General features: G+C 36.3%; 1 protein-coding gene across 4 annotated transcripts; it reads left to right on the top strand.

The window, feature by feature from the left end:
• Positions 1 to 3,169: 3,169 nt before the first annotated feature.
• Positions 3,170 to 9,857, top strand: LOC132050085 (pentatricopeptide repeat-containing protein At1g74630). Of its 4 annotated transcripts, XM_059441141.1 has the most exons (5): positions 3,170 to 5,006; positions 5,123 to 5,707; positions 6,029 to 6,092; positions 6,747 to 6,807; positions 9,039 to 9,856. In XM_059441141.1, the coding sequence occupies exons 1-2, from the start codon at positions 3,210 to 3,212 to the stop codon at positions 5,297 to 5,299; spliced, it is 1,974 nt and encodes a 657-aa protein (XP_059297124.1). In that variant the 5' UTR covers positions 3,170 to 3,209; the 3' UTR covers positions 5,300 to 5,707; positions 6,029 to 6,092; positions 6,747 to 6,807; positions 9,039 to 9,856. The 4 variants fall into 4 exon arrangements, with proteins under 4 accessions (XP_059297124.1, XP_059297127.1, XP_059297126.1 ...); XM_059441144.1 differs by lacking the exon at positions 6,029 to 6,092 and having other exon boundaries at positions 9,039 to 9,857; XM_059441143.1 differs by lacking the exon at positions 6,747 to 6,807.
• Positions 9,858 to 21,807: the final 11,950 nt, after the last annotated feature.

Here is a 21,807-nt window from a genome sequence, read left to right as displayed (position 1 = left end):
GTAGGAAAGAACTGTTTTTTTTCAATCCTGACTTTGATTGCAATGAAACATTAGGACATTTTATCCAATCGCATGACTATTCAGAGTTATTTCAGTAAGTTTATTTGGTGAGACTGTTGTTCTGTCATAATTTGTGATTTTCTTATATGTATAGGCAATTTTGTTCATTCAAAAATAAAAGATTAATCATATTTTTTCAGTAGCACAAAAGTTTTATTGATTCCGTAGGAATTATTTTTTAAGCAAAAGTAACAATATTCTGTTTCTTGAATGATTTGTTAACCTTCTATCATCCTTCTCAGTTATTTGATGATTGTAAAAAGCAGGTTTAGGAGGAACTAGAGAAGAGACACTGCCAATTAAGAAGGGGTTGTGAAATAAATTCTATCTGAACGAAGAAGGGATGGTTTGGTTTTAGCATTTTGAAAGCCCTCTATTTTGTCCATATATGTTGTCTGCTTATGCATTTTTATGAGAGTTTATTGTCTTATTTTCTTTTATCATATGGTATATAGGCATAAAACTGTGGGAAAAATAGGCATACTAAAGTGTTTACCTAAGAAATATCTTCCCTCTATTATCTCCATGTCTGCTTATGACCAAACGGGAGCTAATTGTTCACAAAATCTATGGCCAAACGGGAGCTAATTGTTCACAACAATGTTAAAGTCTTGGATAAAGCAAGTGATGTGTCAGAGCGCTTAGCTTAGGGGCGACTCAATACACTAGGTGGCCTAAAGGCGAAATATAAAAAGAGGCCTTATATTATTTAGTAAAATTTTATATATTTTATTTAATATTTATTTTTATAGGTTCTTAAATTGAAAGACAGTTAATTACATTTTGATGATATCATTTTTTAACAATATAACGTGTTCGTGAATTTTTCATTAGATATATTGATCTTAACTAAGATCTAATTGATTAAATTTTGAAAAATTAGGCAATTGTTAAAAAATATTAAATTTTTTATATAAGTAATAGTGACACTAAAGATACAAGTAAAACTTCACTTGATTGAACATGCCAATCTATCATCTTAAGTAGGAGCCTGTTTGGATGGGCTTATTTTAAGCAGCTTATAAGCTGCTTTAGATAAGCTAAGTCAAACAGGCCTAATTATTTTTTTGAGCTTATTTTAAGCAGAAAATGACTTTAAGCTGGCCAGCTAAACACTCAAAAAAGCTGAAAATAGCTTATAGGCAACTTATAAGCCAATCCAAACGGGCTCTAGAGTATCTTTTTGTTTAACCCCATTTTTGGAGGGTTATAGTATTTCCACACTTCCCCTCTAGCGTGTTTCGGACCTTTGGATCTACCAGTCGCGGTGGAGTGCTTTACCAACTGAGAAACCCTCACTTGTCCTTAATTAAAGTATCATCTTCTACTTTTATAATTTTTTCTCTCACTATAATTTTAGAAGAATAAACAATATTATAGTGACAATTATGCCTTAAAAGACATTCAAGGATAAGATAATATTTTTCCAATGTAATTGTTTAATAATTCGCTTAGCTTGAGCTTCAAAAATGTCTATAAAACCACTCAAAGAATTGAAGAAGATCTTACAAGGCTAAAATCATAAACAAGATTTAGTTAAAGTGAATTAGATAATATTAAGAAGTACAAAGTAATAAAAAATTTAAACGCTTTTCAATTGTAATTACATCAATTATATTTTTAAGAAGTAGCATGAACTTTGAAAAATATGCATGTAATAATGATAAAAATTGACAATAAATAATTAAAAAGATTTTCAATTATGACTAATAATCAATACATAATTATTTAAATTATACATATAATATGAATAATTTTGGTGCCTCAATATCTTTGTGGTCTAAAGCCACTGTTACCTTGGTTGATGTGAGCGCAAGCTGGTCTGGATAAGAAATGCATATTGCTATTCAAGAGTTTCAAAGGCTTTAATTGACTAGAATTCTCTTTCATTTGCTTCCTCCCAAAGGAAACAGAAAAGTAAAACTAAAATCAGAAAAAGAGAAACTACTATCAGAGATAGGCCAAGATCAGACCATTCCTAATGGAAAGAAATATGGTACCGATTATAGTAAGAATCAAAGAACTCTTAGAGTGGAGAATTATAGTGATTTAGTGGGGGAACTGACTTTAGCTCATGGGTATGGCCAGTGCCTTAGAGATTTTTTCATACCATTTCTCAATAAAAAAATAAAAAGGGATTTCAACAAGGAACCTATTTTACGAAAAATATTCGAAATTTGAAAAATAGTTAACACAAAGCTCTTCTAAGGATGACTGTTGCAATATGTGTTTTTTTTTTTTTTTTGTCAGATGCAGATTGTGGTGAAGGGCAGTGTTGAAAGGGTTGTTCATTCCCTCCTTGCCACCTAACTCACAGAAAACAGAGAGGGATGTTGGAGTTGAAAAAGTTGGTGTTCAATATGAATTTTGGGGAAAGTGTATCAAAGGGACTGCGAAGGCAATATGCCTTTGAGATGAAAATCAAAATTGCCAGCTGCAATGTGCCATTAAATTGCAGAGAGCCTGCCAAATCACTTTTCATGAGTTGGAATTCTAACATTATTGCATACTGAAAACAAATGAGGAAGTGGAATGCTGAAGACGTGAAATAGATTTGGCCTAATAGATGGCCGACTACATAACACTGCATGCTAGGATAGTTGGAGGTATGACCATCGATTTTGTGGGATGAAATTGGAAAATTGTATTAAGGTTACGCACTCACTGTCATCTTATTGTGGATGGATTTGCTAAAAGGAAATTCTTCACCGATTGATCAAAATGTAGACAAGGTAAAAGAATCCATAAATATTTGTTGGTCCTCAACAATAACCGAGATGTTTGTTTATATTCGCTTAGTGACATGGTTGATCCCATTCTATGTCCTGCATTTCTCTTTTAGCTGTTGACATTTTTGGGTTGAATTAATCGAGTGTTACTAGCTTATCTATTAGTTTGATATAAATAACATGGGTAAGTTTTTACCATCTTTGATTTCATAATTTTATTTGTTATACATTACGTAGAAAGCTAAAAAATTACAATTCATCTATGTGCTCAAACAAATATCAATCGCGTATCGCGCGGGTACGTATACTAGTTGATTAATAATTGATCATAAAAAAAAAATCCAATTATATATTATCTAAATAAAGGTATTCTTCTTTCACTTTAAAACTACCGAACTGTGTATACTGTCGCTCCAAAAAATGAGCAGAGCAGAAACCCTGTGTCTTTCTCTATTAAGCAATTGCAAAACTCTCTTGAACCTCAAGCAAATCCAGTCCTTGGTTTACAAATCCGGCCTGGAAACCAACCCATTTATCGCCGGAAAACTCATACTTGTCTCTGCTGTTCAAATCCCTGACTCTATTAATTACGCTCGTCGTCTCCTAATTCACAATCCTAACCCAGATGTATTCATGTACAACACCCTCATCCGTGGTGAATCCCAATCACCAAAGAACTCGGTTAACGCGTTCGTTTACATGTTGCGCCACTCAAATTACCCTCCTGATACTTTTACTTTTGCTTTTGTGTTGAAGGCGGTGGCGAATTTGCAGTGTTTGAGAACTGGGATTCAGTTGCATTGTCAATCTATGGTTCGTGGGTTTGATGCTCATGTATTTGTTGGGACTACATTGGTTAGTATGTATGCTGAATGTGGGTTTCTTGAGTTTGCTTGGAAGGTGTTTGATCAAATGCCTGAAAGAAATGTTGTGGCATGGAATGCGATGATTACAGGGTGTTTTAGAGGGAATGATGTGAGCGGTGCGGATAGAGTGTTTGGTTTAATGCCGTTTAGGGATTTGACTACTTGGAACGTGATGCTGGCAGGGTATGCTAAAGCTGGGGAAGTTGAGCGTGCCAAGGGGTTGTTTTTGAAGATGCCGAATAGAGATGATGTTTCTTGGAGTACTATGATTGTTGGGTTTGTTCATAATGGTTGTTTTGATGAGGCGTTTGGGGTTTTTAGGGAGTTGGTTGGGAGTGGAAATAGGCCGAATGAAGTGAGCTTGACAGGTGTTTTATCTGCGTGTGCTCAAGCTGGGGCGTTTGATTTTGGGTTAGTATTGCATGGATTTGTAGAGAAAGTGGGATTTGTATGGATTAGTTCTGTGAACAATGCGCTTTTGGATACGTACTCCAAGTGTGGAAATGTGTTGATGGCTCGTCTTGTCTTTGAGAGAATGCCGGGGAAGAAAAGCATTGTTTCTTGGACTTCTATGATTGCAGGGTTTGCAATGCAAGGATATGGTGATGAGGCGATAAAGCTTTTTCATGAGATGGAAGAATCTAGGACAAGGCCTGATGGGATCACTTTTATTTCGGTCCTTTATGCATGTAGTCATGCTGGCTTAGTTGAACAAGGTCATGAGCTTTTTAGTAAAATGACAGGAGTTTATGATGTTGAACCAACTATTGAGCATTATGGTTGTATGGTTGATTTGTATGGCAGGGCTGGTCAGCTTCATAAGGCATATAATTTTGTGGTTCAAATGCCAGTAACACCCAATGCCGTTATTTGGCGGACACTTCTTGGGGCTTGCAGCTTTTTCGGTCACATTGAATTGGCCGAGCAAGTAAATAAAAGGCTCTCTCAGCTGGATCCAGACAACTCTGGTGACCATGTTTTACTGTCCAACATTTATGCATTTGCAGGGAAATGGAAGGATGTTGCCATGGTGAGGAGATCAATGGCTGAGAAGAATATGAAGAAAATTCCTGGTTGGAGCACAATTGAAGTGGACAAGGTCATGTACAGTTTTGTGGCAGGGGATAAACGAAATGAGATTACTGAAGAGGCTTATAATAAACTAAGTGAGATAATGTTAAAACTTAAAGTAGAAGGCGGTTATATTGCAGAGGTAGGCAGCGTTTTGCATGATTTGGAAGAGGAAGACAAGGAAGATGCTGTGTCTAAGCACAGCGAGAAACTTGCTGTTGCTTTTGGTATGGCAAGGTTATGTAAGGGAAGCACCATACGAATTGTAAAGAATTTGAGGGTGTGCAAAGATTGTCATAGTTTTATGAAGTCGATATCTAAAGTCTACAGATTAGATATTGTGGTTAGAGACAGAAGTCGGTTTCATTCTTTTAAAGAAGGTTCTTGCTCTTGCAGAGATTATTGGTGAGGGATGATTTATGGTTCGATCAAATTGGCAATGCTCCCGTTTTCAAGGTAAACAACATTGGCAGCGAACAGAAGACTCACATTATGGATGTCATGGAATGCTCCATGCTTGCCATTGCAATGAAGAATATGGAAAAGAAGTATTCAAACACGTCTGTCAACTAATAGACTTGGAAAAGGCTACCGCATCAAGGAATATTGCCTCCTTACTTGAAGCTTTTATTCAAACATTGTGTAATAACCCTTAATTAAATAAGGGCATATGAGTAATTAGCCCAAAGGAAAAGAGAACTAGTTGGGTCCAAGCCCAAGTGCCGTAACTGGAAACATTAAAAGGGACTAGGGTCCTTAACCTTTTAGAATTCAAAATAATGAATTGAAGTGGTGGAAGTCCTGAGAATTTGGAAACCAACAGAAGTCAATTTCTTCCCTAAGTAGCAAAGAAAGAGACGAAGCTAAACCTTGTGAAAGCTGAAGCTATGTAACAATTTTGTACCCAACGGAAAAGGTAAAAACACGAGAGGTTACAAGCTTTAAAAATCCAGCAAGTTGTGGAAGAATTCTCGGTTCAAGGTAAATCCTTTCTACGGCTTTACTTGCGTCTGTTAACTGGTATGATCATTTATTATATCAAAAGAAGTATGATGGGCAGTAAGGTATTTTAGTTTGGGACTAAGCACTGATTTTGACTTTTGGATAAGAATAGGATGAATAAGTTATATGAAGGGCAGAAATTGATAGATTATGGAGTGGTTGAATTAGTCATGGCATGGGTAAATATAATTCAGCAAATTTAGAGTCAAACATGAAACCCCGATGGATGGATATTTTAAACTAGTTACAAATTAGACTAAACAAGGAAATTAACACGTGATCGATATGATGTGATTATAGATTGATCGGAGGAAGTCGTACTGATTGCTCGAGGCGACACAATTGGTATTTCGACACGAGTACTGTGAGTGATAATCCTTCCATAGTTGATTTTCCACAATAGCATGTTTTAAATTCATTTTCTTGCATTGAAATAATTGATCAAGAATTGATTTCTTGCACTTGGACAAGCAATAGTACGTTTAATATTTGAAAATACAGAAAGATCTCCTTAATATGAATTTTACTCTATTTCTTGAACCTATGATAGTTATGAGATGCTACATACTGTTGGATTATCAATTCTTGACATAGAAAGATTGTTGAATATATCTTGTATTATAAAGAATGAATTTAAAAGAAGCCTTGCCAGATTCGCCGTTATCTAACGTCGGGACGTTAGACCTGGTGCACCTTGTAGGAGAATTAGTGTTGTACATAACCCTCTAGAAGGGAACCTAGCTGACGGGGTAGTCAGACGGCTATGGATAATCCATAGTGTCAGAAAGTACTCGAACCTGGCATGGGGACTTCCACATTCATAACGATGAGATCATTTAGCCAGCTTGAACTCAGTTTTATGCATGAATCGTCAAATCGATTTAAATAAGATATCTTGATGTTTATAAATTGCATGATTTCTTATTTCTTATATATGCTTGTCCCAAATAAAACGGTTGTGGTTGTGTTATTACTCACTGAGCAAGCGTCTCACTTCTCACTATTTTTTTTTTTACAGAGACCGCAGGTGACGTTGGTGAGGTTTTTGTTAACTAGAGAGCACGAGTTGAAAGTTCCTGGTGAGCCCCGCACTTGTTCGCGTGGGTGAAGAGTCTATTTATTTATTATGGTCTTTCCTTTTGAATTCTTAGAGTTGCTCCTCAGTCATTTGATCTGTCCCATGAGGATTCCTTTATTTATCATAGACTGGTGACCAGTATTAGACATTTTTCCTATATTTGAGAGATGTTTTAGTATTATTACGTTGAAATGGGTCGTTTGAGGATGATTGCAGTTAGTTTGGTTGAGATTGGTTATTTCTGTTGTTGGTTGATTGAGACAGGAAAATTTTGGGATAGTCATAAAAACAGGGGAAACTTTGCCCGATTTTCTGTAAATTCCCGTTAAGGCTTGCTTTGGGAACCCTATCCCTTAGCGCCGGTCATGGTCCTAAATTGGGTCGGGACACATTGAAAGCATACATGGAAAATTTACAGAGAGAGGGGGAAGGGAGAAGGCTTTTCGAAGTGGGGTGATTTTCGAATGCCTTATTAGTTACATCTTGAGAGTCCTATATGGACCTCTGAAATAATTAACCTCTTTTAGATTGTTACAAGTGGATGGCTATCTTTAAAGATGCCTTCTGCTTTTCTGAAAAGTTGGACGGCTACTTTGTAAAAGTTGTCTGCCACTTTTTTGCTTTTTCAAAAGTTTGACGGCTACTTTGTAAAAGTTGTCGACCACCTGTCTTTTACCTCCTGCTTTTCCGAAGGGGTAAAATTACTTCAAACTTTCTTGGTAATGAAGATATGCTTGGGCCATTCCTTGTGGGTCCATCATGTCGCCATTATCTTCTGCTGATGAAGACGCTGTATCCAGTAGTTCTTGGACTTCTGCTGGGTCGGTGTCATCAATGTTACTCAAAGCTGCTAAGAGCTTTTTTTTTTAATTCTGCTTTGGACTCTGTTGATCCTGTTCTGCTGCTGGATGGCTTTGGATTCTTAAGTTTTAAATTCTTAGATTCCGGTGTCTATCCTTTGATTTTAATGGTTTTGATTAAATATTTAATCCTAGTTATTTCAGCTATGTCAAAAGGCCAGCTGATGATATAAGAAATTCTTTTTCTTATGCAATACTGACATAATTTAATATGTTCTGGCAAGGTGGAAATTTCCTGCTCCTTCTGGAACCTCTCATAATGAATTTGGAAGCTTTTGGGTATTGTTAGCTCATTGCCTCCGAATCTTACCCACCAGTTGTAAAACCATCTTGGGATGATTGACTTGGCCATTTGTTCGCTATATTTTACGAACCATGTATGAGAAATGGGTCATACATACAGAAAGTTGTACCATGCCCATTCATAATCATAGTAATTATAGGTCTGCGGCCTATGTTGCTTGGATAACACAATTCGAGTATGTAGATGATCTACTTTCCAATCAAATGGGTTGATAATCTTGTTTATGGTAAATTTTGAATATGAAATGCTGTCGGGATCGCATTCATCACTCAAAATATGTTCAATTGTTATTGATCCTATGTCTGTCAGGATGAATTCACAATATCTCCTAGTCGTGATAGGATCATTGGTCTCGATATAGTCAAAGTTAGTGTAGCAAGGTTTGGGTAGGTCCTCAACCTTCCAGTTTGAATAATGTTTATCTAGTGCCATAATAGGTATTTGTGCTTTTTTAACAATGGCAAATTCTTCTGGAGTTTCCTGTTGTTTACTTTCCTTCTGTAAGGGTGTGTTGGGATTAACTGCCTGTGCAAAAGATTTTGGGGTCTTCATTTCATAACAATCACTGGTTTGGATTTTACCTTTACCTTTGATTGAGCTTGTGGAGGATCTTTGCATCCTCTGAAATGGTGATGATGGTTCTATTTGGGGAATAGAACCGAGAATGGTTAATTTTTGTTGACTTGTAACTGGGCCTGGTTAGTCTTGGGAATTCAGCCAAGGCTGAATACCTGTTATCATTGGGTTTTTTATTGGGTTTTTTCTGGAAAGGGGATGTTGGGGCTCCTGCCTCATGGTAACCCTGTAAAAATTCCCTTGTAAGAAAATCTGGTTAAGAGTTTAAATCTCCTTTTATAAATTTTATTTCAAAATCGTAATAATGCTTGCCATCTGGCAAAAATTTGTTTTGAAACAAGATTTTTAACATCCTTTGTAAAATCTCTTTTGTTGATTTACAATCAATTCTTAATAAAAAATTCTTATTTATCAAGTCATCTTGAAATTTTGTAATACATAGTGCTATGGATAAATTTTCTTTTTCAACAGTACTATAATTCTTTTGTGCAGGATTCCAGATCCTTGAGGTGAAACGAACTAATTGTTCTGGGGACTCTAGAGAGACTCGTTGTTTGAGGATTCCACCGTATCCTTCATTTGAAGCATCGGTTTATACTATCATAAAAGCATCTGGGTTTGGAATACCAGACATGGGAGTTTTTTTGACAACAGTCTTGATTTTCCTTACCGTTTCCGTCTGATCTGCATGGGACTGGATTCTTTCTAAGACGCTTGTAAATGGGTTCGCAGATTTTCCTAATGTTAGGAATAAAATCTGCAACATAATTAAGACTTCCTAGAAACCTCTGTAATTGGGCTTTATCAGGAATTTCATCTGGGAATTTGGAAGAGAACTCTATGGCTCTACAAATGGATTTATAAGTACCTTGGTATAAGTCGTGTCCTACAAATCTAATTGTTGTTTGAAGCAATTTAATCTTTTTAGCACTTACCACTAAACCATTATGTTTAATAATTTTAAAGAAAGTATTCAAATGTTTAAAATGAGAATCTATGTCCTCAAAAAATATTACTACATCATCTATATAGACAATAGACATATTGCTATAAGGATTAAAAATATTATTCATAATATTCTGGAATTCAGACGGGGCGTTTTTCAACCCAAAAGACATAACATTCCATTCATATTGTCCAAAAGGAACATTGAATGCAGTTTTGTATTTATCTTTTTCAGCAACTTGTATTTGCCAAAAGCCTGATTTCATATCAAACTTACTATAGATATTTGGTTTGTAAGTTCTTTTTAATAAGTCTCTTTTATTAGGTATCGGGTACCTAATCCATTGTAATACCTTATTTTAAAGATTTATAATTTATGATTAGCCTGGGAGATCCTTTTTCTTTTTCGGCATTTTTATTTACATAAAATCTTTGAACAACTCCAAGGGGATCTAGATGGTCTTATTATCTTTTTTTGTAAAAGATCATTGAGTTCATTTTTACAAGTTTTCATTAATTCATGGTTCATTTGAATTGGCCTTGCCTTTGTAGGAATGGCTTGTTCATTAAAATCATCAATATATGGTAACTCAACAATGTGTCGCTTTCTTTCCCAAAAAGCATTTGGTAATTCTGAACAAACTTCTTTTTCAAGTTTTTCTTGAAAACTTGCTATTTTCCCTTCTATCAAGGGGTTTTTTAAATTTTGTTCAATCTTTTTAATCTTAATTTCATCTTTTAAGTATGAAATCTGATTGGAGAGTAAATTTATACGGAAAATGGTTTTTGATTTAACAAAATCACTTTCATCTTGGGAAATTGTAGATAAATAAGGAAATTTAATTTCCTTTCCTAATACGGTGGTATAGATTGCATCTAATCCAGCATAATAGGTTTTTATCTGAGTTATAAACGATGTTCCTAAAATGATTTCTTCATTTATATCTTTTGTAATCACAAAATCTTTTGTAAAACAAATTCCATCATTGCAAATGTGGGCTTGGGATAATTTGTAATTTATTTTCAATTTTTCTCCTGTGGCGGAGTATAACTTAGTAGTACTTTTCTCAAAATACTTAGTAGGTATTAATCCTTCCATCATGCAGTTTCTATCTGCTCCTGAATCAATTAAAGCTAACCTATTGAGTACGACGTCTCCTACTCTTAAAGTAATAGGAACGTGCCAACTCTGGGTTTTAATTAGTTGTACAACTCCAGTTGCATCATTGTTAGTAGATGTTTCAATGACTTCTTCATTACCAGGAAGTTGTAATGAATCGTCATTATTGGAATGGTTATCTTCATTATCTTCTGCAAGAATTTCCTTTCTTGTTTGAGATAATATTTGATCTGTGATGTAATCCATTTCAACTTTGTTAAGCCTTGTTTTGACTTCTTTAATCTTGTTCTTGACAGAGATTAATTCATATTGTAATTGTAATTCCTGTATTGTAGGTTTCTTTTCTTTGGAAGAGAACATACTCATAACATTTTTCATGTTAAAAGGTTCAATATGAGGTTTATCCTTGGATTGATTAATAACAATATTTTTTAATTCCTCTAAATATTTTTTCTTAATTTCTTCATCGTCAATATGACTTACTAAATCAAGAAGGAATTCTTTTGATTTACTAGTAATAACTCTTATCGAGTTTTGACCACAAGTACATATAGTTCCTGTGCAATTACAATCTTCAGATTCAGAAGAATTGTCATTGGAACTATAGTCTGTGTTGATTTCAATATCACTAATTTCACCAGAAGAAGATAAAGTGTTATCATTTTCTTCTAGAATTGTGTAAAGTTCATTTTTTATCTTATCATCAACATCAAGAAGATTTATCTTCTTTTTCTTTTTATCAGTGACTTTACATTCACTCGATCTGTGGCCTGATTTGCCACAAGTCCAGCATGTATCTCCAAAATTCTTTTTTGGTGACCTTTTAAATCTTTTCTTTTTATAAGGCTTATCTACGTTCTTCTTTTTCCTATAATGGGTTTTAGAAGTAGCAGACTTTTTTGCTAATTTGCTCGATTTCTTGGATGGGGCAGAGATTTTCTCAAAACCAAAGTCTTGACAAAAACTTCCCAAATCCTTGCGAGATTGTTGTTGATCTTTTTTCAGGAAATGTTTTAGTTTTAAATCTGTGCATAGATCTAGTCCTGTCACATTAATAAAACTAATTAGATCTCCATAAGTAAGGTTTTCATATGGAATTCTTCCATTAAACCTATCTTTAATCTTGCTTCTAACCTTTTCGGCAAATAATGAAGGTAGACCGCTAATAAATCTTTCTTTCCAGAAATCATTACCACAGTCTTCTCTTATCATGACTTTTTCTAAAAACATATCTTTATACCACCTAAAATCATCTAATTTTGGGCAGCTAAGATTGTTTAATAATTCTAAACTTCTATCTTGGAAAAGTTTTGGTTCTCCAATAAAGTGTTTAGCAATACTATATATCAATGTTGCTGAAGCATCTTCCCTTGCTTCTTCAACTGCAACTTGGTTATTTTCATCCATCCTTACTACAGTGTCTATTGATGTAGCACCTAAAATCTGGGTTCTATTATCTTCAAAGAGATAATTGTCCCACCAATTTTTTAACATTCCTGTGAAACCAGAAATAACTAAGGTTGCTGCATGCCTATCTCCAGCATGCTTAATCTTATATGTTGTGATGGCAATACCCATTTCATGTAGTATTTTATAGATTTGGCTTCCTGCTAACCCATCTATATTCCATTTTTTCCTGCTTTCGTTTTCTGTTGCTTTTCACACCAGCTTGAGCTTCTCTGTTGGAAAGATGCGTATACCACTTTGAACAGCAATGCGGATTGTATTTAGATATTGTGAGGCTTCAACAAAGGTTCTTTTCGTAATATCTTGTCTCTGATATGTCTAGTGATTCTTTGGTGGTATGGGTTTCGCCAGATTTGTACTTTGCTGTTCCCTTATCTCTATGGGTGCAGCCATTGGGTCTTACCGAGCTTTGCATTCCGCTTTTCACCGTGCGGCCTTGTCTGCCCATTTGTGTTGAGGTTTCTTTAGTTCAGGATTTTATGAGTATGAGTTTTTCAATCCAGCTTTCTTCCTAATCAGAGTGGTTCTCTTCTCTCTTTGTCAAAGCCTGCTGTTATGGGAGTTCTTAGCTAAAATAATTTTTCACTGCGTGCTGCACTGCCATTTTTAGTTTAGTCCAGATGCTTATGTTTTTCTGTGATCCAACTGATTAGGTCGATGTTTGATGGTTGTTATGGACACCTGATAAATACTCAAAACTCAATTCTGGATATTTTGATAGCCCCCGTAAGTCCTACTCTGTTTTTGTGTTCTCGCTGCTTATCTACTCTGCTTCTGTTATCTTTTGTGTGTTATGCCAGGTTGATTTGTTTGTTGGGTGGATGTGGTGACAGTTAAGTGGATTCGATTCGGATATTTGCAAGGCTGGTGTCCAGTTTGCGTTCCTGTACACCCCTGTTTCCTGGTCATTGTTTTTGCTTGCACTGCAATCTGGATATCCCTTCTCTCTCTGTCAACACTCTTAACACTGCTGTTATCCTCGTCTAAAATATATTTTTTTTCACTTGTGTGTTGTATCCTGCTGCCATCCTTATTCTTTAGTCCAGATGCTTATGTTCTTTGGTGGTCCAACACTCCAACTGATGATATCCCTGATGGTTATGGACGCATGATAATTGATAAGTAATCTAACTCAATTAATTTTGGTTCTATTGATAGCCCTGCCTACATTTGGTGTTCTCGGCTTCTCGCTTACTTATCTTCTCTGCTTCCGCTTTCTTTGGTTTAACACACCACTTGATTTTGTTTGGTTGGATGGATGTTTGTAGACCACATGGTGATAGTGATAGATGGTTTGATTTGGAAATTTCGAAGTTTGGTATTTTGGTTTCACAGTGTCCGTTGAGAGAAAAGGGAGTTTTCCAATCTTGTCTGGCACCTCTAGCGATCTCTTGTGTGGTATGGGTTTTGCGAACTTTGTACTTAACTGCTCCCTTCTTTCTGTGCTTGCAGCCATCGGGTCTTACGGACCAGTGAATTCTTTTCATGGAGCGACCTTGTTTGTTGAGATTTGTTTGGAGGTTTCTTTAGTTCAGTCGTTTATGATTATTGAGATTTTCAATTCAGTTTTCTTCCCTAATGGCGCCCTTTTCTCTTTGTCCAAACTACTGTTGTATGGAGGTTTCTCGACTAAGATAATATTGTTCACTAGTGTGTGTTGTATTCTGCTGCCATGAAGTTTCTAGTCCAGATGCTTACGCGTTCTTTGATGATCCAACTGGTGAGGTCTCTTGTGGTTATGGACACCTGTTAAGTATTCGCGATCATCTTCTGATAGCGCTGTAAAATGCTCCTCCACTTTTTGTCTTCTAGCTACTTATCTTCTCTGCTCTTTTGGTTATCACGCCACTTGATTTTTTGTTATATGGATGTGTAGACCACTTGGTGACAGTAATAGAGGTTAAGATTTGGAAATTTCAGAGGTTGGGATCCAGTATGCGTTCTCTGCACCCTCTTAGTCTTTTTGGTGCTTGCACTGCAATCTGGATGTTGCCAGGCTTTGACAAAAAGGGGGTTTTCAATCTTGTCCATGACATCTCTAGTAATTTCTTAGGTGTTATGGGTTTCCTCGGCTTTGCACTTTAACTGTTCCCTTCTTTCCTTTGCTTGCTGCCATGAGCAGTTAAAGGAGCCATCATATTTGTCCATTTGAGCTGAGGTTTCTTAGGTTCAGTCTTTTATGAGTATCGAGATTGTCAATTCAGTTCTCTTCCATAATGGCTCCCTTTTTCTCTTTGTTGAAACTATTGTTGTTTTGAAGTTTCTCAACTAAGATAATATTTTTTACCAGTGTGTGTTGTATGTTCCACTGCCGTGAAGTTTTTACTCCAGATGCTTATGTTCTTCGATGATCCAATCGATGAGGTCTCTCTTATGGTTATGGACACCCGGCAAGTACTCGGTCAATTTCGGATCTTTTGATAGTGACGTAAAGTTTCTACCTTTGGTCTTCTAGCTCTACTTAGTTTCTCCATTTTTCTTTTATTTATCACGCCATTTGTCTGTTCGTTTTCGTTGGATGGATGTGTAGATCATATGGTGACAGTAACAGAGGTTAAAATCTGGAAATTTCAAAGGTTGGTATCCAGTATGCATTCCTCTGCACCCTCTGGTCTTCTGGTGCTTGCACTGCAATCTTGATATTGTCAGGGCTTCGACAACAAGGGGGTAAAAGGGGTTTTTCGATCTTGTCTATGGGACCTCTAGTATATTCTTAGGTGGTTGGGTTTCGTCAGCTTTGTACTTGACTGTTCCCTTTTTTCCGTTGCAGCCATTTGGTTTTATAGAGCAGTGAATTATTCTTTTTTGGAGCGGCCCTGTTTGTGCATTTGTGTTGAGGTGTCTTTAGTTCAGTTTTTTATGGGCATCGAGATTTTCAATTCTGTTTTCTTGCCTGATAGCTTCTGTTTCTCTTTGTCAAAACTACTGTTGTATGGTGACAGTTCAGAATTAAATTTGGTATTTGCAAGGTTGATGCCCAGTATGCTTTCATGTACACCCTGTTTCTTGGTCATCTTGGTGCTTGCACTGCAATCTGGATATTATCAGGCTTCAATGGACGGGTTTCTCAATCTTTTCTGGCATTTTGTAGTGATTTCCTAGGTTGTTGAGCTTTGCACTAAACTTATCCCTTCTTTCGGTGCTTGCAGTTGGTGGGTCTTACGAGCAGTGAATCCTTCTTTTCATGGAGTGGCCTTGTTTGTCAATTTTGGTTGAGGTTTCTTTAGTTAATGCTTTTAATGATTATCTAGATTTTCAATTCAGTTTCCTTCCCTAATAAGAGTGGTTCCCTTATCTCTCTGTCAACTCCTCATTTAAAATTACTTTTTCACTAGCGTCTTGTATTCTGCTGCCGTCTTTATTTTTCAAGTCCAGATGCTTATGTTCTTTGGTGATTTAACTGATGAGATCCCTGATGGCTATAGACACGTATAAGTACTCTTAACACAATTAATTTTGGATCTTTTGATAGCCCTGTAAAGTAAAAACCGAATCTTGATTTTGTTCAGTTGGATAGATGTTTGTAGACCACATGGTGATAGTGATAGATGGTCTGATATTTCGAAGTCTGTGCATCAAGGAAAGGGAGTTTCCCAATCTTGTCTGGTACCTCTAATGATCTCTTGTGTGGTATGGGTTTTCCGAACTTTGCACTTGACTGGGCTTATGGACCAGTGAATTCTTCTTCCTTCTTTCTGTTCTTGCAGCCATTGGGGCTTATGGACCAGTGAATTCTTCTTTTCATGGAGCCGACCTTGTTTGTTGAGATTTGTTTGGAGGTTTCTTTAGTTCAGTTATGATTATTGAGATTTTCAATTCAGTTTTCTTCCCTAGTGGCGCCCTTTTCTCTTTGTCCAAACTACTATTTTATGGAAGTTTCTTGACAAAGATAACATCGTTCACTAGTGTGTGTTGTATTCTGCTGCCATGAAGTTTTTAGTCCAGATGCTTATGTTCTTCGATGATCCAACTGATGAGGTCTCTTATGGTTATGGACACCTGATAAGTACTCGCGATCATCTTCTGATAGCGCTGTAAAGTGCTCCTCCACTTTTGGTCTTCTAGCTACTTATCTTCTTTGCTCTTTTGGTTATCACGCCACTCGATTTTTGTTGTATGGATGTGTAGACCACATGGTGAGAATAATAGAGGTTAAGTTTTGGAAATTTCAAAGGTTGGGATCGATTATGGGTTCTCTGCACCCTCTTGGTCTTTTTGGTGCTTGCACTGCAATCTGGATATTGTCAGGCTTAACCAAAAAGGGGTTTTCAATCTTGTCTATGGCATCTCTGGTGATTTCTTAGGTGTTATGGGTTTCATCGACTTTGCACTTAACTGTTACCTTCTTTCCTTTGCTTGCAGCCATGAGCAGTGACTTCTTCTTTTCGTGGAGCGATCATGTTTGTCTATTTGGGCTGAGGTTTCTTTAGTTTATTCTTTTATGAGTATCGAGATTTTCATTCAGTTCTCTTCCCTAATGGTCCCTTTCCCAGCTAGGATAATATTCTCACCAGTGTGTTATATTCTGCTGCGATGAAGTTTTTACTCCAGATGCTTATGTTCTTCGATGATTCAACCGATGAGGTGTGTCTTGTGGTTATGGACACCCGATAAGTACGGCCAATTTTGGATCCTTTGATAGCGCCGTGAAGTGTCCCTCTACCTTTGGTCTTCTATCTGTATTTTCTGTTGGTTATCATGCCACTTGTCTGCTCTTTTTTCTTGGATGGATGTGTAGATCATATGGTGACGGTAACAAAGGTTGAGATTTGGAAATTTCGAAGGTTGGTACCAATATGCGTTCCTTTGCACCCTCGTGGTCTTTTTGGTGCTTGAACTGCAATCTGGATTTGTCCGTGCTTCGACAAAAAGGGGGTTTTCAATCTGGATTTGTCCGTGCGCCGTGAAGTGTCCCTCTACCTTTGGTCTTCTATCTCTATTTTCTGTTGGTTATCTCGCCACTTGTCTTCTCTTTTTGTTGGATGGATGTGTAGATCATATGGTGACGCTAACATAGGTTGAGATTTGGAAATTTCAAAGGTTGGTATCCAATATGCGTTCCTCTGCACCCTCGTCACAATCTGGATTTGTCCGTGCTTCGACTAAAAGGGGGTTTTCAATCTTGTCTATGGCATCTCTAGTGATTTCTTAGGTGGTATGGGTTTCTTTGACTTTGCACTTAACTGTTCCCTTCTTTCCTTTGCTTGCAGCCATGAACAGTGACTTCTTCTTTCCGTGGAGCGATCATGTTTGTCTATTTTAGCTGAGGTTTCTTTAGTTCATTCTTTTATGAGTATCGAGATTTTCATTCAGTTCTCTTCCCTAATGGTCCCATTTCACTTGTTGAAACTACTATTGTATTGAAGTTTCTCAGCTAGGATAATATTCTCACCAGTGTGTTATATTCTGCTGCGATGGAAGTTTTAACTCCAGATGCTTATGTTCTTCGATGATTCAACTAAGTTTTGCAACACTTAGCATTCTTCCTTCTGTAAGTTTGTTCAAAAAATGTAACTTTCGCTTTGAACTTTAAAATGTAAATATGTCCGCATCTTAACATTCGATATTAACTAGAAAATTGATAGAAACAAAAAATATTTTGCTGTCTGTTGTCGTATTCTCCACTTGGGATGGTTTTTTATCATAAAATTCGCCCTTACCTAAAAATCACAGAAAATCTGAACTTTAATCATACTAAAGTAAGTTGCAAAATATTTCAGGTTTCTGTATTTATTATAACATTTTAAAGGAAGTGAACTTTATTTTTCATTGAATTGGGTGAGCGGTGTCACCAAAATTAAAATTCTAGAAAAAATGTTAAATATAGAGCACATTAATGTATGTTACTGGGTACGTATTTTCATTGGCTCTTCCCTTGTATCAGCAAGATCTGTTTTTAACCTCATTGCAATCCTCACTTCTTTAAAATTAATATTTTTTCTCTTTCTTTTCAAGTGTTGCTATGATGATAATATTTCAGACAACTTGATTTTAGTAAATATTGTTCAGAATGGTTAGTGTTTTAATCTGGCAATCGTAGGATATATAGGTAGTGTCTTAGTCTCCCTTCCTTTTAACATTTTAACTCTTAATTCATTTCTCCAAATATGATCTCTATAATACATCTACTGCCCATTATCGATACTGTCATAAGTTGCAGTTTTTTTTTTTTTTTTTAAATTTATATTTGTGTTATGTTTTCTTTTTCATTTTGTTTTTCTTAGCTAACAAGTCATTTGCCAGCCCTTTTGTGAAGACATATAAATGAGATCAAGTAAGGCAAAATAATTGTTGTAATTTGTAATTTAAGAAAATAGATCTTTACTACTCAAATACAAACAATGTACCCAGTGAAGTCCAACTAGTGGGGTCTGGCTTTACTACTCAAATAATCGGACAAAAATAGTGGTTTAAAAGAGAGATACAATTTATTAAGCTATGGTCTTGACTTTGACTATTCAACAAAAAGTTTAATATAATATGATATAAACAATATGATAATTGTAGATCAGTATCCTCTCGAGCAACAAATAATATCAAACGTATGCATATCTAATTAAGTTTTGATCAGAACTTAATCAATTGTTCTTTTATCTAATTGCATTGTCGAGGTTGGTTGCTTCTTTCTGAATATCAAGTCCCTGTTTCTCTTTTTGTTTGTTTTCATCTTATGAGATTGAGAATATAGTACCTTTGACTAAAGTTTTTCTTTAAAATCTCACATTAAGGTTTGGTTTGCAGCTGAAATCTTTCTTAGCAATCATGTGAGGTATGTTAGGAATTTCAAAAAAAATATGCTGTCCTAACGGCATTCCTATGTCCCAAATGGATTGGTTAAATTGGCAAGTGAAGGTATTTAGGCTACTTAAAAAGGTAGACATAATAAGTTGATTAGGTTGTGCTTATGCCTCTCCTTTGTTCACAAGATCATATTTTGAATTCAAATATTACAAAGATGCAAGTGGTGAGTATAAAAAGGAACAGAAACAATATATCTTGGTAGTTTGCTGGTGAAAATTGTCTAACTAATTTAGTTTCAATACTAATAGTACTGGTTTGGCTGTTGCAAAAATTTGATTTTATGTTATATATTTGTTCTGATTTTCACAAAATAAGAAAATATGATTTCTGGATATCATATTTAGTTGTCGCAAGGTGCTATGAAACTGTGAATGAGGGTTTTCAGACTGCAACTTCGTGATGGTATCAATTTGAGATAGATACATTGATTCACTTACTGGGTTGCTACACATTCACCCCGTGGGAGATCTCTTAAAAAGACTAGGATTAATTACAGCTTACATATCTTCACTTTAAGTATGAACTTATAGGTGAGATATCCTTGGCTCGGACAGGCATTTATGGTTTTTCAATTTGGTCGAAGGTTTGAATAGTGAAATTAGATGACAATCAGTACGGTTTTGAGGGAAGGAATTGGACTATCTATTGCGTGACTTTCTCATATTTTATACGCGTGACACATGTTCCTCTTAGTGCTCTAAGTAAAGCTCTAAGGTATTGTTCTGGGTCAGAGCTGTGGCATTTTTACTTTTTAGCTGATAACATCTTGTCATTTGAAGTCCTGGTTTGCGCTAGTGATGTCCCAAAAGTTTTCTACTTCATGTGAAACCATATTCGGTATTTTCCCTGTGGATGTGTGTTACTGTCCAGCTTTTTGAAATCTGCTGGCTTTTCTTTGGATGATGAACTGTCATATCACAATTTGTATCCGCTATTTTTGATTCCTGTCCTGGACGGGCAGGGAATAGTATATGCCCTGTTTAGGGAATTTGAAGTTAGGCTGGGGGTTTGCTCCACCAGTATTTGGATGATTGCTTAGCTCTCATGGCTGTTTGTGCAAAAACCTCTTACTGTGAGGTAAATTATGGGAACTTGGAAAGGACACAATGCCATGTGATCTTTTTAGGAAGTGTATCCCCTAAGTGTAGGGTTCCGTCAATTGAATTTTTTGGTCTGAAGGAGTCCTCCATATCACAGCTGTTGTGGAAGGATACCACCACTAAGGAGATACCTTCAAGTAGAAGGAATGAAAGAAAAAGGACGACAATTTATGGGTTTTGCTAGTTCGATAGACAAGGACGTGGAGGAATGGGAATGTGCTTTTATTGTATCTTCTTTTGAGAACCTTCATGTGGTATATGTGCAACACCCAAGTCTGGTAGATCAGTTGGCACCCGGGGAAGTTAATAACTTCAATTTACTTTTTATTTCCTGCATGTGATAAAGCAAGATACTGTGGATTGATTTTGTTGCTTTAAAAAAGATCTGATGATGTTGGAAGTGATCTTCTTGGCAGAGAGATTCACTAGTGAGATTCTGCTTTCTTCTGTTGGTTATGTGGGATACTTCTATGGTGGTCTTCAATCTTTGTTTTGTAGGTTTGTGGAGATTTTCCTTTAGGGGTGGTGGAAAGTAGCGTATGCAGTGCCTTATTATTTTTTCAACAGAATTGTTGAGTCTGCTCCAGTCTCCAATTTAAATTTTGAGAATTTTCCAGATAATGAAATGTTTGCACAGTATTCTAGCACAATTACTTGTTTTCACCGATGATGGAATGTTTCCAACAGGTGAAAATGGAACGTTTCCAACAGTATTGTAATCCAACAGTATTGTAACAATGACTTTGAATTTCTATTCAGACTCGTGTAATTTTGTCCTTTAATATTTTCAGTTATGAATGTCACTTAGAAGGTCATTGCAAAGTCTGAATCTTGTCGGTTCAATTTTTTATTGATTCGTGAATTTATCCTAGATTCTTTCCTAGGTATTCCCGTTTCTCACTTTATATCCCAAGTACAGTTGACCTACATCCACGCTCAACAATTCCAGAAAATTGTTCCTTTTAACCCAGTCTGTTCTTCCCAGTATTTGTTCCTTCTTTTATAATCCATCTTATTTCCAGGTTGTTCCTCGGCTCTGTGTCTTGAGTGCGTTTGAGTTGATGCAATGTTATTGAAGTCTTGTTTATTTGTCAATATGATCTTATCTTGTCTTGGCACCAACAATGGTTCTTCCTCCTGTTCCTTTTGTGGTTTTGGTCTTGATTGTGATTACATTTTTGTTTAGTTGACCCTGTAACTGTGCTTGTCAAATCAGCCGGTCCCCGCAGTTAGTCTGCCTATTCACTGTCTCCCCTTATTGTCTTGACCAATTCGGATGGAACATGTGCTCCCTAATTCTGATATCTGATAACAGTTACATCTTGTGGTCTTGATTGTTGCTACATTTTTGTTTAGTTGACCCTGAAACTCTGCCTGTCAAATCAGCCGGTCCCCAGCCCGGATTAAGGAGGAGGGAAGGTGTCAAGTGTGCAGTTAGTCTGCCCATTCACTGTTTCCCCTTATTGTCTTGACCAATTCGGATGGAACATGTACTCCCTAATTTTGATATCTAATAACAGTTACATCTTGATTATCAGGAATGTTGTGGCTGCTACATGAAATGTCTTGAGATGGTTTTGGGGCTTGTATTGGGCAAGTTCTGATGACATGTGAGGTTCAAATGCGTGTAGACGACCTCCAGCCTGTTTTCTTCCATGTCTCCACCTTCACATGGGAAAATTGTTTCACTAATAATGTCTGTAGGTGATTTCCTCCTTGCGGAAATATAATAGTCTTTAATATTTGTGCACTCAGGGGTGTGACTTAGTGGTAAATTAAGTGAGTTAAGAATAATGAAGGTTTCAGGTTCAAATCCTAACAGAGGCAA

This window comes from Lycium ferocissimum, chromosome 3, assembly GCF_029784015.1.
Source record: "Lycium ferocissimum isolate CSIRO_LF1 chromosome 3, AGI_CSIRO_Lferr_CH_V1, whole genome shotgun sequence".
In the NCBI taxonomy this organism is placed as follows: Eukaryota; Viridiplantae; Streptophyta; class Magnoliopsida; order Solanales; family Solanaceae; genus Lycium; species Lycium ferocissimum.
Note: the sequence above shows the minus strand (reverse complement) of the source record. Positions and strands in the feature narration are given on the sequence as shown.